The sequence below is a fragment of the Protopterus annectens genome, chromosome 1.part0 (genome assembly GCF_019279795.1).
Source record: "Protopterus annectens isolate FY-2018-M chromosome 1.part0, PAN1.0, whole genome shotgun sequence".
In the NCBI taxonomy this organism is placed as follows: Eukaryota; Metazoa; Chordata; order Ceratodontiformes; family Protopteridae; genus Protopterus; species Protopterus annectens.
In genome coordinates this window covers 1812071444-1812085062 of record NC_056725.1, presented here as the reverse complement: position 1 = coordinate 1812085062, position 13619 = coordinate 1812071444, and the positions used below count along the sequence as shown (strand labels likewise).

General features: G+C 44.4%; 1 protein-coding gene across 1 annotated transcript in view; it reads left to right on the top strand.

Annotated features, from left to right (window-relative positions):
* The window catches only part of CCDC152 (coiled-coil domain containing 152), a 1110728-nt gene that overhangs the window by 925605 nt on the left and 171504 nt on the right, over nt 1-13619 (top strand). The window contains exons 5-6 of the mRNA XM_044069728.1: nt 6225-6352; nt 6435-6521. Of these exons, the coding sequence (XP_043925663.1) occupies nt 6225-6352; nt 6435-6521 (215 nt within the window). The remainder of the gene's footprint in view (nt 1-6224; nt 6353-6434; nt 6522-13619) is intronic.

Sequence of the window (13619 nt, the reverse complement as noted above, 5' to 3'; positions counted from 1 at the left end):
ATCTAGATGACTGGCTCCTAACTGCCACCTCCAAGCATCTACTTCGGCGGAGCCTACAAGCCACTATCTTACTGAGCAATTCCCTTGGAATCACCTTCAATTGGCCAAAGTCTGTGTTGCGGCCATCTCAACGAATAAGATTCATAGGGGTAGAAATAGACTCAAACCAAATGCGGGTCTATCTACCTTCGGACAGAATTCAAACCATACAAAATCAAGTTCGAGCCTTACTTCCCAGGTCCAAAGCCCCAGCCAGAATGGTCCTGCAGCTATTGGGATCCATGTCTGCCACGGTTCTTCTAGTCCCCTTGGCAAGGTTGCACATGAGAATCCTCCAGTGGCTTCTTTCAGCCCAGTGGTCCTTTCAGGAACTCCCTCTCAGTCACCTCATATGGATCACGGAATCTTGCAGACTGGACCTTCGCTGGTGGCTAGTGCCCTCCAATTTGGATCAGGGACGACCCTTTGTTCTTCCTCCTCCGGCGGCCACTTTGACCACGGACGCCCCCCAGATGGGGTGGGGGGGGCATTCCCTGGGCAGGTCAGTCCAAGGCAAATGGCACCCGGAAGAGACTCTTCTTCATATCAACATCCTAGAAATGAGGGCAGTACTCCTGTCCCTTCAAGCCCTTCATGATTATCTCCCTCAGGGCATAATCGCTGTTCACTCAGACAACATGTCAGTTGTCTGGTACCTGAACAAACAGGGAAGGACCAGATCCTATCCTCTTTGCAGAGAAGCCATGAGAGTTTGGGAATGGGCAGTCTCGACCAAACGCTTCCTAGTGGCTACTCACATACCGGGCAAGTCCAATGTCATAGCCGACAGATTGAGCAGAACCATCCTCTCTCCTCACGAATGGTCTCTGAATATGACAGTGGCAAGTCAGATTTTCAGCGAATGGGGAGTTCCGTGTTGCGACCTCTTCGCGACTCCTCTGAATGCGAAGTGCAAAGAATTCTTCTCCCTAATCCCGGCTCTGGGGAAGAGACCCATGGACGCATTAGTCCATCCTTGGCCCACCGGCTTGCTTTATGCCTTCCCTCCAGTTCCACTCCTCCGCAGGGTGACTCAAAGGCATCTCTCTTGGGGAGCAAAATTATCTTGATTGCTCCTTACTGGCCTCGTCAAGTGTGGTTTCCCTATCTTCGGAAACATGCCCTGGAAGGTCCATGGTTTCTGGATCAGATACCGGACCTACTGGTTCATCAGTCGGGACTATTCCACCAGTCCCTACACACCTTAAAATTGATGGCTTGGCTCCTCCTCTTCCGACGATAGTCAGGAGTCATACATTGGATCCAGATGTTGTACACATATTATCTTCGGCCCATAAGTCTGCTACAAAGAAACTGTATTCTAGCAAGTGGAAAAGGTTTGCTATTTGGGCTCAACTCCGGGGCCTGGACCCCATTTCTATTCCCGTGGCAGAAGTACTAAAATTTCTGACCTCTCTTTTCAATCAAGGCTCTTCAGTTTCTACCATCAAAGTACAATTGGCAGCAATTTCTAATTTTCTCGAATCCATAGACCCACCTTTAATGAGCAACAGATTGTGTAAGACCTTCTTGAAAGGTGCTGCTCTATTAAGACCTCTGATTTCTCATCCTGCACCTTCATGGGATCTCGATATAGTATTACGCGCCTTGACTTCTTTCCCCTTTGAACCAGCAGCCACATGTGATCTAAAGTTTCTATCATGGAAGACAGCCTTTCTGGTGGCAATTACTTCTGCCAGAAGAGTTTCAGAGCTTCAAGCTTTGTCAGTGAAACCCCTGTACTTGGTTTTTCATAAAGACAGAGTATCCCTCAGGCCAAATCCTTCCTTTGTTCCTAAAGTTTGTTCTACTTTCTGCTTACAACAATCGTTAGAGCTTCCAGTTTTTTTCCCAAAATACTCTAACAAAGCGGAGTTCATATTCCACACACTAGATGTCCACAGACAGTTACGTTTTTATTTAGACAGGACCAAACAAACAAGGAAAACAGATCAGTTGTTTGTATCCTTTGCAGATAACAGATTGGGCAACGCTGTCACAAAGGTCACTATTGCCAAATGGATCAGGGACTGTATTACTCAAGCATATATTTATTCTAACAAAGAGCTTACCACCTCTGTCAAGGCTCATTCTACAAGGGCTATGTCTACTTGGTAGCATTTCATTCTAAGCTTGCTATTAGTGACATTTGTGCTGCGGCTACATGGTCTTCTCCGCACACCTTCATTTCCCACTACAAATTAGATGTGGCATCTAGAGGACGAGCTTCATTTGGTTCCACAGTGCTCAGGAGTGTTTTCCAATGAGCCACCCGGGATTTAGGTGCTGGGGACGCTGTCCCATCAGTTTAGAATGTAGGCGAGATAGGATCACATAACATCTTTTAGTTATGTACTCACCATAACTTCAGATGTTTGGGATCCATCTCGCCTACATTCCCGATAACCCACCCTCCTTCCCCCTTCCTTGGAGATCAGAGGATATCAGAAGGTCCGAATCCTGTTGTTTCATCTTGAAACATCTAACAATGTTATATAACCAAGTTGTGCATGTGTGCATGAATGCGGACAAACAAGATCTGGGGGATTAGTGGTGGTGCATCCTGGGATAAAGATAGCTCAGCCAATTAGAGGCCTCGCTCTATAGCATAAGCGTGCCGAGTCGGAGCCGAGGGATCAGCTCCGAACCCATCAGTTCAGAATGTAGGCGAGATGGATCTCAAACATCTGAAGTTATGGTGAGTACATAACTAAAAGTTACCCATCCACTCATCAAGGTTTCTCTTGAAGAGTGATAGTGAGGGGCTCTGTCTTATGTAGATCGGGACCCTGTTCCATAGTAAGGGAAGCCTCTGCGATGGGAATCTATCCCTCCAGCATGTTCTATTCATTGTTGTGTTGAGGTTTATATCCCTAGAGCGTGTAGCTTGAGTAGATTTGGTTTTGCTAAGATGGAGCATGTTCAACAATTCTGGGTTGGACATGGCTCTGTACGTTAAACAGAGATCGCCTCTGAGAAAGCGGTATGCAACAGAGAACAGTCTTAGCTTTTTCAATTGTGCTGCATAGGGCAACTGTTTGAGGCCAGTAATCCTCTTGGTTAAGTACCTTGGTGGTCTCTCCAGCTGCTGGAGATGTCTAGCCAGGTACATTCCAATTGGTGCATTGTACTCAATAATGGGTCTGATGAGGGAAGAGTAGAGGGGCACCATTACATCCTTAGATCTTGATGCGAACCCTTTTGTGATCAGATGGGTCACATAGAAGGATTTTCTAACCACTTTGGCAACATGGTTATCAAAGGAAAGCTGACTATCTACTTGGGTCCCTAGATCCCTTATTTCTTCTTCAGATTTCAGGGGATTACCTCCTATGTTGTAGTTTGTGGGTACTCTGTTTTTCCAAAGGGGATTACTACGTATTTTTTTGCATTTAGCTTGAGACCATGGCTTTGACACCATGCATCAGTCTCATTTAGGCCCTTCTGGAGGATCTCCATGTCGGCTGGAGACTCTATTATAGCACCCAGAATATGAAAATCTAGTTACATTTCCTTCCATTTGTTATATTTTTCCAGCTTTTTGCTATTTGAGTTGATATATTCCTTCAATGTTTCATTTATTTTAAACACCTTTGAATGCATTTGATTTACTTTTTCCTCTGCATTACTGGAAGCCATCTTCTAAACCAAAGCTGAAATTTGAACTGCTTTTTGTTGAAGAGCAGCAGGATCCTTCCCAGCTAGAGTTTTCTCTTCTCCTTTTCTGACTGGTTTTCTCGCAGGTTATCAGTTCTTTTGCTGGCATCCAAACAGTGTAATTGCTAGCCAGTGACTGAATTTTACTAAAATTGATAGTTTACTGGCCATTTTTCACAGTTAGTGTTTTCACACTGGTAGAGCTGAAATCAACCTGTGTGGGCCATCTTGGAAATCCTCACCTTGAACAATGTTGACAAAGAGGTTATAACCCCCCCCTGTATTCATTCCTCATCAGACCAATAATAGAGTACAACACTCCCTTTGGTATGTTCCTTTCCAAACATCTGCAACAATTGGAGAGACCACAAAGGTTCCTTACAAAGAAAATCCAGGGTCTTCAAAATCTGTCTTATGCGGACAGATTGAAATCATTGTCACTTTACTCTTTGTCATGCAGACTGCTCAGAGGTGACCTGTGCCTTGCATATAGAGCAATCTCTGACCCAGATTTAATGGAAATGCTGCACATTTGCAAGTCAGATGGCACATGGGTTACTCGATCAAAGGACCTTAACCTGATATGTGATATCAGCAGAACTTGCTGGAGTGACAGAATTGTCTCAAAGAGGTTGCCCCACTTTTGGAACAAGCTTCCTGTTTATGTTAAACAAAGCTCCTCGTTGGCTCTATTTAAGCATAATTTGGATGATTGGATGGGTAACCAGAAATTCATCCCAGGGGGTTCCACCTGTGTCCCTCTTGGACAGGGGCAATAGGTGCTGATTTTAATGTCTACTTGAACCAGACACCCTTGGGAACATGGGTTGTACGTGGTTAGGCTTGCAAGGACCCTGGGGCCATTAGCCTAGTAACCTCCTGTGATCCTATAAATATGGGTATCTGTACTGGAATCACACCACTCCCAAAATGAACTACCTTGCAGATCTGTTTCTGTTGCAGTACCAATAGCTCTGTTGTCATTTACTCTTGTCTGTTTATATGAGATGGACTTTGCTACTTTACAATTAGTGGCATTGATGATGGGAAGAAAGTGGGCACTCTGATGGGGTGAGGCAAAGTGAGAAAGAGCTTCCCACAGGGCAATTGGAGTATTACTCCTCATGGAGGTGATCCAGGGAATTCAGCAGTCAAACTTGGGTTAAAGTACTAAAACCTGATTGGTCAGATATGGCTAAGAGGATAACATATGTGAGGCAAGATAAGGGATGGAATACGAATTTAGTCCCAAGTTGCAAATAATGAAGCAGATGAAAGCAATAAAAAATAGAGGAGGCTTGGGAGAAATGTCTGGATAAAAAATAGAGCAAAGGCAATAAAACAGAATTTGGAGAGCATCTATATATATATATATACCTACTGAGTTGAGGAAATCCAGGATATTTACTTGGAAATGACTGCATAAATATTTCTGTACATCAGCAAAAATAGAATGTTTCCAACAGTCGAGTAAATCTACTGCCAATGTTGGCAAGTAAGAAAGGGTTACTGTATATACATACATATATATATATATATATATATATATATATATATATATATATATATATATATATAGATATATATATGTGGATCTACTGTGTTTGGTCAACTTACATTTGGTCAAAAATTATTTCAGGCAGCCCACTTCACTAAAAGCTCATTTGACTGAAAGCACATTTGGTCGAAAATGAAATATAGCCCCTGCCTCACTGAAGTGTGAGAATATTAAGTAAACCACCACACGAAAGCGCTAACAAGTTTCCAGTAAACGACGATTTTTTGGATTACACCTTGCTTCTGTGGTTTGTTGAACTCACCTATTTGTGTTTTTTTCGTGGTTTATAACTCCTAGGAGTTTATTTTGGTGAACAATATAATGTGAAAGTATAGAATTTGTCAAAGATTCCCACATGAGTATTAGTATTACATTGAAGAGATGAGAGTATAAAAGACATAACAGTAATGTTAACTGAAAAACTAAATATAAAATTCCATGGACAGTGGCATATGTTTTATTACAAAAAAATTTAGGTTTTGAAGTTCTCTGAAGACTTTATAGCAAATATATACGAAAGATATGGAGATGGAGGACAGTGTTAAACAGAACTGATAAAATACCAGCTGCAACCAAAGCATTTGCTGTTTAGTGGTTTACTGTTTAACGTTAATGTTATTTAGAACATTGTCTCTAGAGTTGTTTGAAAGTAGCGTGTACTGGAATTGTAATTGAAAATGTGGATTTTCAATATGAATTGTCAAAAAAGTTACTGTATTAAATACAGTGGCCTTAATCAAGTGTGAAAACTGATTGAACTGCAGTGGCTGGCTCTAGTGACGGCTAGACAAAGCAGAACTTATAAAACTGGGTAGGCATGCTGCAAAAAGGATAAGTGGGTTAAAAACTTCTGTAATTGAATGCTATTTGTATTATTCTATTTTATTTGTGCATTTTCAATTGTAGGTTAAAAAAACTTCTGTAACTGAATTGTATTTATATTATTCTATTTTATTTTCTGTATTTTCAGTTGAAGTTAAAGAAGCTGAGATGAATGGAATATTGGAGAAAAAAGAAGAAGAGATTTTAGAGTTAACAAAACGACAGAAAATTCAGGAAAGGGAAAAACAGCATGAAATAATCAAACTGCAGATGGAGGTCTGGCTTTGTTTTAGGCTGAACGTTTATTTTAAGACATTACTACAACTGAGGCATGATCATCTTATTCATTTTTGTTTAGTTCAACGCAAAACTAGCAAGAATCCAAAGCACATCAGTGAAATCACATCAAGATAATGCAGCTTTACCACAAAACATCTTTAAAAGGGTATGATTAAACTTGTTTCCAGTTATTTTACAAGGTATTTGCATTATAACTAAGCAGTGATTCAGTTATAGGCAATTATTATAAACATGTACAACGCTTTTACTAATGCATTATCACTGCTGATTGCATCTGATTAATGCTCTCATCCTAGGCTTTACTCTGCAGGTAAGATTTGCACGTAACCAGTGACAAATAACAGCCAGTGATCACAGTCAGTAATATATTAATATATTAGGCTTAATTATGAGAGCTTATCAATTTCACTTTTCTTTTCCTACTGGTGATGATAAAACTATTTTCTATGGCTTTGTGGTCTTATTTAAATGTTCATTGTTTGAGATTGCATGTGGTCATCTTTGGCATGTTGGTTCATCAACTTGTAAATGTTACTGGGTCTACTTCAGAAACCTGAATGCTCACTTACCCAACTTCCAAACTGCCGAGACAAAAACGCCGACAAGCACACAACGCAGATGTCCAGAACACTGACTTTCCATTCCAGGTAAGTAACCGCTTGGCCATCCTGACAGAAAAGTAAAACCGAAGGAAAACAAACCCACCCATGTGGGGGGGGATTCACCCCCCCTCATCCCCCAACTAAATATACCAGCTCTGAGATCGCACTACCGTGGGGGTAGGGGGGAAAAGGGTGGCATTTTAATATTTCTTCAAGTTTTAAAATGTAAAAGAAATATATATATATATATATATATTATTTGGCCTGGTATGAGGCGGGCCTTCCTCATTGGCAGCAGAATTAGTACAGGTATTAAAACAGTGTGGCACCTGAAAATATCTGTCTGCATTAACTTCTTCCCCTTTTCCCCATATTGCACCATCAGGGACTTTCCTTTCTAGATCTGTTTTACTATACTTCAGTATACATCATCTGAGAAATGAACCCAGGCTATTGGTATTACTCTGTGGTAAAATATACCCAAAGGACAACGAGTACAGCCCTTTAATTTGTTGCTCAGAGACCTTTCAGCTTTGACTCCTTTTTAGGATAAGGATTCAGTTGGTTCACTTCTCCCTCTCTGGATTTTTTCTCCAGTTCATGTGTTGTCTGCAATATGCCTCACTGGTACTTTTGCCATTTTTCCTGTTTCTTTGGTTGTGGCCTTCACTTTCTCTGTTGTTGCTGTATTAAAAAACAAACCGATATCTGTTGCAGTATTCCTTACAATAGGGATCCCCTGCCAAGGGCGGCCCAGTGTCTGGCCAGTATTCCAAAGCCTTTGGTTGCTTTAAGGTATGCCATACATCACATGTATGCTCCCCAAGTAAAGCATAGGGCATAAAGGTGACATTCAGACGTACCATCCTTAGAACTTCTTTGCTGCCAGTCTAAATACCATCTTGTGATTGTCGGTCTGAACGCTTGCTTTGCTGCTGGCTCACCAAGCCGTTTTCAGATAAGTGCCCTGTTGGGGTTTTTTGCTGTTATCTTTTTTCCTTTTGCTTGTTGCTTGTGGGGTTTTATGTCATCCAGAAGGGGTAAAATTCAGTGCGGGAGACAGATTCCCCATAAAAACCATTACGAGCAGTGCTTATTTTGTCTCGGTGTCTCCCACGACCATACTTCCTGTTCAGTTTGTCAGGCTTTCGTCCCAAAGTTGGTATTTAGAGAACCAACATCTTAAGCTTTTAGCAAAAGACTCTTTGGAGGGAACTTCCCACTCTGAGGGTCAGCCGTCCGTGAAGAAGGACAAGAAGTCTCAGTCCAAGACTTATGCTGTACTGTCTCCACCAGACATCTCTCCCAAGGCTAGTGAAAGCCAGGAAGATTGCCAGGCTCCTCCGTTGAATTCCTGTGCCGTGATCCCTTTAGAGACCAGCATGGATCCAACCTCAACACATGTCCCCAGAGGCCTTACAGACATCCACTTCGGATGTTCAGGAGGAACCTCTGCTGATTGTTACCGAAAGGCCTAGGGGTGTTCCTCAGATTTTAGAGAGAAAGTTCCGACTATGATTGTGAAATGTTGGCCAGTGTCTGAGCCTACTAGGTTTTACAGGGCAGATGACACTTTGATAAAGAAACAAAAAAACAAAGCATGTTTTTCCTACTCCCAAGGACCGTCAGAGTGAATGGCAGAATTTCACTCAGGGTTTATTTAATGCCCTTATGGCTTTGAAATCCCCCCATGGAGGTTCTGTTACTACTCCACCTTAGTCCTGTACTCGTCTTAAAAGGCCTAAGGAACAGGATTCCTGTGAGGAAGAGGGGATTCAGATGAGGAATCTCTTGCTTATTCATCCAGGATTCCTTCTCCTTTAGACTGTGGTTCTGAGGAAGAAAAGTCTACTAGTCTTGATACTCCCTTTGAGGAGATTTCCTTCGGGGGATACAGTTTCCAGGATAATGGAGTTTTTGAAATTGGATTGTGCTCATGTTTCTGAAGTGGTGAAGAGGTATTACAAGCTTCTGCAAATTGTCTTTCCCAGACCTTCTACTGTCTCTCCTGTTTTGGCTGCCTTGTTAGATTGTTTTTCTACTGTGTCTCAGGCTCCAGACTCCCAGCCCTCTGTCCCCAGAAAACCTGATAGGTTTTACAGGGTACCTGAGGATTGCAAATTCCTTTATAGATGTCATTCAGCTGACCTGTCTGTGGTGTCTGCTACGTCTGATAAGCCATCTCATTTACTGCCTTCATCAAAACTTTGTCCTGATAAAGACAGTAGGACTAAGGAAAAGTTAGGTAAGAATGTTTATACCTCTGCTACCTTGGCTTTTAGGGCTGTTAATTACCAGACTTGTATGTCCAGATATATTTTGGCTGTTCTTTCTCAGGTCTGACAGGAAATTTCTGACCTCTGTGATTCTGAGGGGAAGACTTCTGCTCTCTCATTGTTCGGGACTTTTTCTCAGGTGACTCACCGTTCTATTAAGTGTAGTTACGATGCAGCAGAGGCCTCTTCCAGAACTGTTGCTTTTGGTTCTGTGGTTTGCCTGATGATATTAAGACTAAGTTGATGGATTCTCCTCTGGATAGCAAACACTTATTTGGTGCAGCTGCTGCTGATTTGTTTAAGTCTCTTCAGGATAAGGCAAGGCTTTGCAGGAATTTAAACTTGATTTTGTTTCTCCTCTGCATAAATTTCAAAGAAAATGTCCTAATAAGCCAGCCTTTGTTTGTAGGTAGTCTTGACCTCCTCCCAATGGTAAGAAGGGGGGGGGGGGTAAGAGGGCTCCTCCTGCCACAGCTACCCAGATTCCTGTGACCCAGAAAGTTCCTTTTTCTGACAAACCAGGTGTTGTCTGACTGTCCTGTTCTTCTCAGCCACATTCCAGTTTCTCTTCATCTTTCCTTATCCCTTCCAGTTTGGTTAAAGATTACTCAGGATTCCTGTGTTCTTTCCATTATCTGCCTTGGGTATTACATGGTCTGGAAATCTCTTCCCTCTTTCAGGGGCATTCTTGAACACCCTCAGGAACATTTGGCTTTCTTTCCAGGGGTGCTTCAGGATCTTTTAGCTCAGGGAACTATTCAGGAAGTTCCAGTTTCTCAAAGGGGGAAGGTGTTTTACTCCAGAATGTTTTGGGTTTCTGGGAAAGAGGACACTTGGAGACCCAGTCTAGATCTCTCTCATTTAATTTTTTTTCTGAAATCCCTTTTTTTCGGATATTGTCCCTTCAGACTTTGCACCCTGGACTACTTCCTCAGGCTTTTCTTGTGTCTCTGGACCCCAAGAATGCTTATCTTCCCAATGTTAAGTTGTCTATCTCGCCTTCATTTATGCTGGTTGGGATCAGAGCCGAGGATCGGCTCCGACTCGGCCATCTTCAATAGCTCAAGAGCTGTTTACTGGCTCGAGGCTGCCCCATATCCCATGATGCCTGGCGCTAGTTACCCAGATCTCGTTTGCCGCTTCAGACTGTGATTTTGTCTTACTGGCTCAGGCTCGTATACTTTATTGTATTTTTCTAATTTTACTATAATTTAAGCTTTATAGTGTACCTAATTTCTTAGTTGTACTGTTACCCCTAGCTATATTCTCTAAATAGCATCTATCCCTCCTGTTTTTTTCTTGAAAACTTGTTTTACTTAGAGAGTTTTCCCCACCCCTCCCCCTCCCCTCCCTTTCGCGGTAGCCATTTAAATTAGAGGCTAACCTTTTTTTTTTTGTCTTCTTCTAGTTAAAAAAAAAGAACATTTTTAGGTAGTATCTGTAGTAGTAGACTTTATTTAGTTCCAGTGTGTGTTAGCTGTATAGTTTATATTGTTAAATTAGTTATACCTGCTAACTTGTTTTTCTTGTGTGTGTGTGCGTGTTTAACCTTGGTGTGTGTGTGTGTGTGTGTGTGTGTGTGTGTGTGTGTGTGTGTGTGTGTGTGTGTGTGTGTGTGGTAACATGTCCAAGGATACTAAAGTGTCCGGATTCAAGAAGTGTGACTCATGCTGTCAGAAGATGTCTCTGACAGATGGTCACACTTCTTGTGTCTATTGTCTGGGCGCGGTGCACCTGCAGGACTCTTGTTCGGTTTGTCATGCTTTCAGCCCAAGAGTCCTGCAGGAGCGCAAAAATAAGTTAATCCTTCGGGGTTTGCTCAAGCCCCAGGATTCACTGGCCAAGGCTCAGCCTGTGAAATCCTCCAAGCCACCTAAGTCTTCTGCTCCCAGTTTTGAGCTGTCGCTGGGTGAAACTCCACCATCCACCTCGGCTCCGGCCGGAACCGATGTGCCTCCCTCCCAGTCGGCTCCAGCACGTACTTCGGAGCCATCTGGGAGTCGAAAGAGATCTAGATCTCCCTCCTTGGAGTCGATACGCTCTGCTTCACGGTCACCTCTGCTCCAATCGGAGCGCAGTCATAGGTCCTCTCACTCCTCTCGGTCCTCTAGGCTTTCAGATCAGGACTTGGAGAGAGTGGTCAGTAGGCTGCTGAAATCTCAGGCCCTAGCAAAAATGTTGTCCCGCCCCCCTCATCAGGTGTCGGCTCCGTCCACTTCTGCAGATATTCCTGCTCCAATACCTTCTCCTTCGGTTCTGTCTTCGGCTCTTATCCCTTCCATGGCACCGTCCTTGGAGGGATCTGGGCACCGGGACTCCCTCGTCGGCTCTGAGGGGGCGAGTGGCATCGGATCCTTGTCCGACCCCGTTCTCCCCCTCGGAGCTTCGGCACAGGTGAGCTCGGCTCCTACATTGGCCTCGGAGCTGTTCCCCTCGGTGCGGGGAGGGATTCCGGTTTCTTCGGAACCGGAGTCTTCTCTGCGTCCGGGCGGGGGCGCCTTCAAGGTCATGAGGAGTGTACTGGCCCTCGAGTCAGTCCCACGGTCAACCCCATCGGCTTCTCCCCCTATGGTGCCTGCGTCTGCCTCTGCCCCTCCTCCAGACCCCAAGCGTGGGGAACCAGCACTCCAGGGTACCCCTTTGGGTGTTTCTTCCTATTCCGAGGCCTCCCCTGATCACTCAGAGGAGCCACCTCGTAAGAGAAAGTGCAAGAGGAAGCATGTTGACTCCCCTGAGTCTGTCACATCAGATACTGACTTAGAGGATTCGGAAGGATCCCCGAGATCCCCCTCTGAAGATGTCTCCTTTTCAGACATCTTGGAAATGCTTAGGCAGAGTGGGAACTGGAATACCCTAGCCCCTTCCGAGGATGAGTCGGTATTCCTGGATGCGTTTGGTTCCCCATCTTCCACCTCCTGGGTGTCTCTGCCTTTCAACCCACTTATGTCTGTGGTGGCTCGGAAGGCGTGGTCAGCTCCAGACACAGTGGAACCAACCCCCAGGAGACCTGCTAAGTTTATAACTGCACCTTAGGACAAACAGTTTTTAGCTAAGGGCGTACCTGTTGATGCCATGGTGGTAGCAGCAGCCACAAAGAAGGAGTTGGCAGAAACTTCGTCATCTGTCCATCCCCTAACAAGGAGTCTAGGACTATGGATAGATATGGGAAGCGAATGTTTGCTTCAGCGACCTTCTCCACGAGGTCTCTGAATTATTTGTGCCATTTCATCCGCCTTCAGAGGGATCTCCTTAAAGAGCTTGGAGATACCCTCCAAGATCCATCAGCTGAGGGGGCTCAAGCTAAGGTGGCCTCCCAGCTGGTGACTCTGAATTCAGTTGTTAACTCCTCCATGAGGCTCATTTCTTATGCAGCCGATGGTGCGAGTAGAGCCGCAGGCACAGGCGTTGCCCTTAGGAGGCACGCATGGATGCGGCTATGTAATTTTGCGGAACCCTTCAGAGCGTCTTTCACCAATACCCCCTTTGATGGTTCCGCTCTCTTCGGATCACAGGTGAAGGACACCCTAACCAGGTGTGAACAGGAAGGCAAGACTCTCTCTGCCGTGGGAGTCTGTTTTTCCACTCCTTCGAGACCATACCCCAAGGGTCAGAAGAGTGGAAAGATGTGGTTCCGGAAATCCCAGGGAGCCTTGCCTGACACACGTGGTGAGTTCCCCTCCAGGGGCAGAGGAGGGAACAATAACAGACGCCACCCTCGTGGCAGAGGGAGTCCGCAGAACCAGGGCAGTAGAGAATCCTTCTCTGAGAAGCCCTTTCAGCATCCCTGAAGGGTTGCCCGGCTGCCCACCTCTGGAGACAGTCGGGAGAAGGCTCTCACTGTACCCCAAAGCCTGGCAAGATCTAACTCAAGACAAGTGGGTACAGTCGATCATATCCGGAGGTTACAGAATTCTCTTTGCTCAACCCCCGTTACCGTCAAACAAGTCCCTTCCAGATGTTCCACCCAATCTAAGGGACCAAGCAGTCATAGAGATTTCAAAGCTGCTACACAAAAGAGTCATCCAGGAAGTCCCAGCAGACCAGCTCGGATCTGGAACTTACTCAAGGTTCTTTTTGATACCAAAAAAGACAGGGGACTGGAGACCCATTCTGGATTTCAGCAGATTAAACAGATCAGTACAAAGAACAAAGTTTCGGATGGTCATGTTACAGTCCATTCTACCCTTCCTGGATCAGGACAATTGGATGTGCTCTATAGATCTTCAGGATGCGTACTACCACATCAAAATGGACAGGCGCTCCAGAAGATTCCTTTGCTCATGGCTGGGAGACAGTCATTATCAGTTCAGAGCTCTGCCCTTTGGTCTTACCACAGCCCCCAGGGTGTTCACCAAATGCATGGCA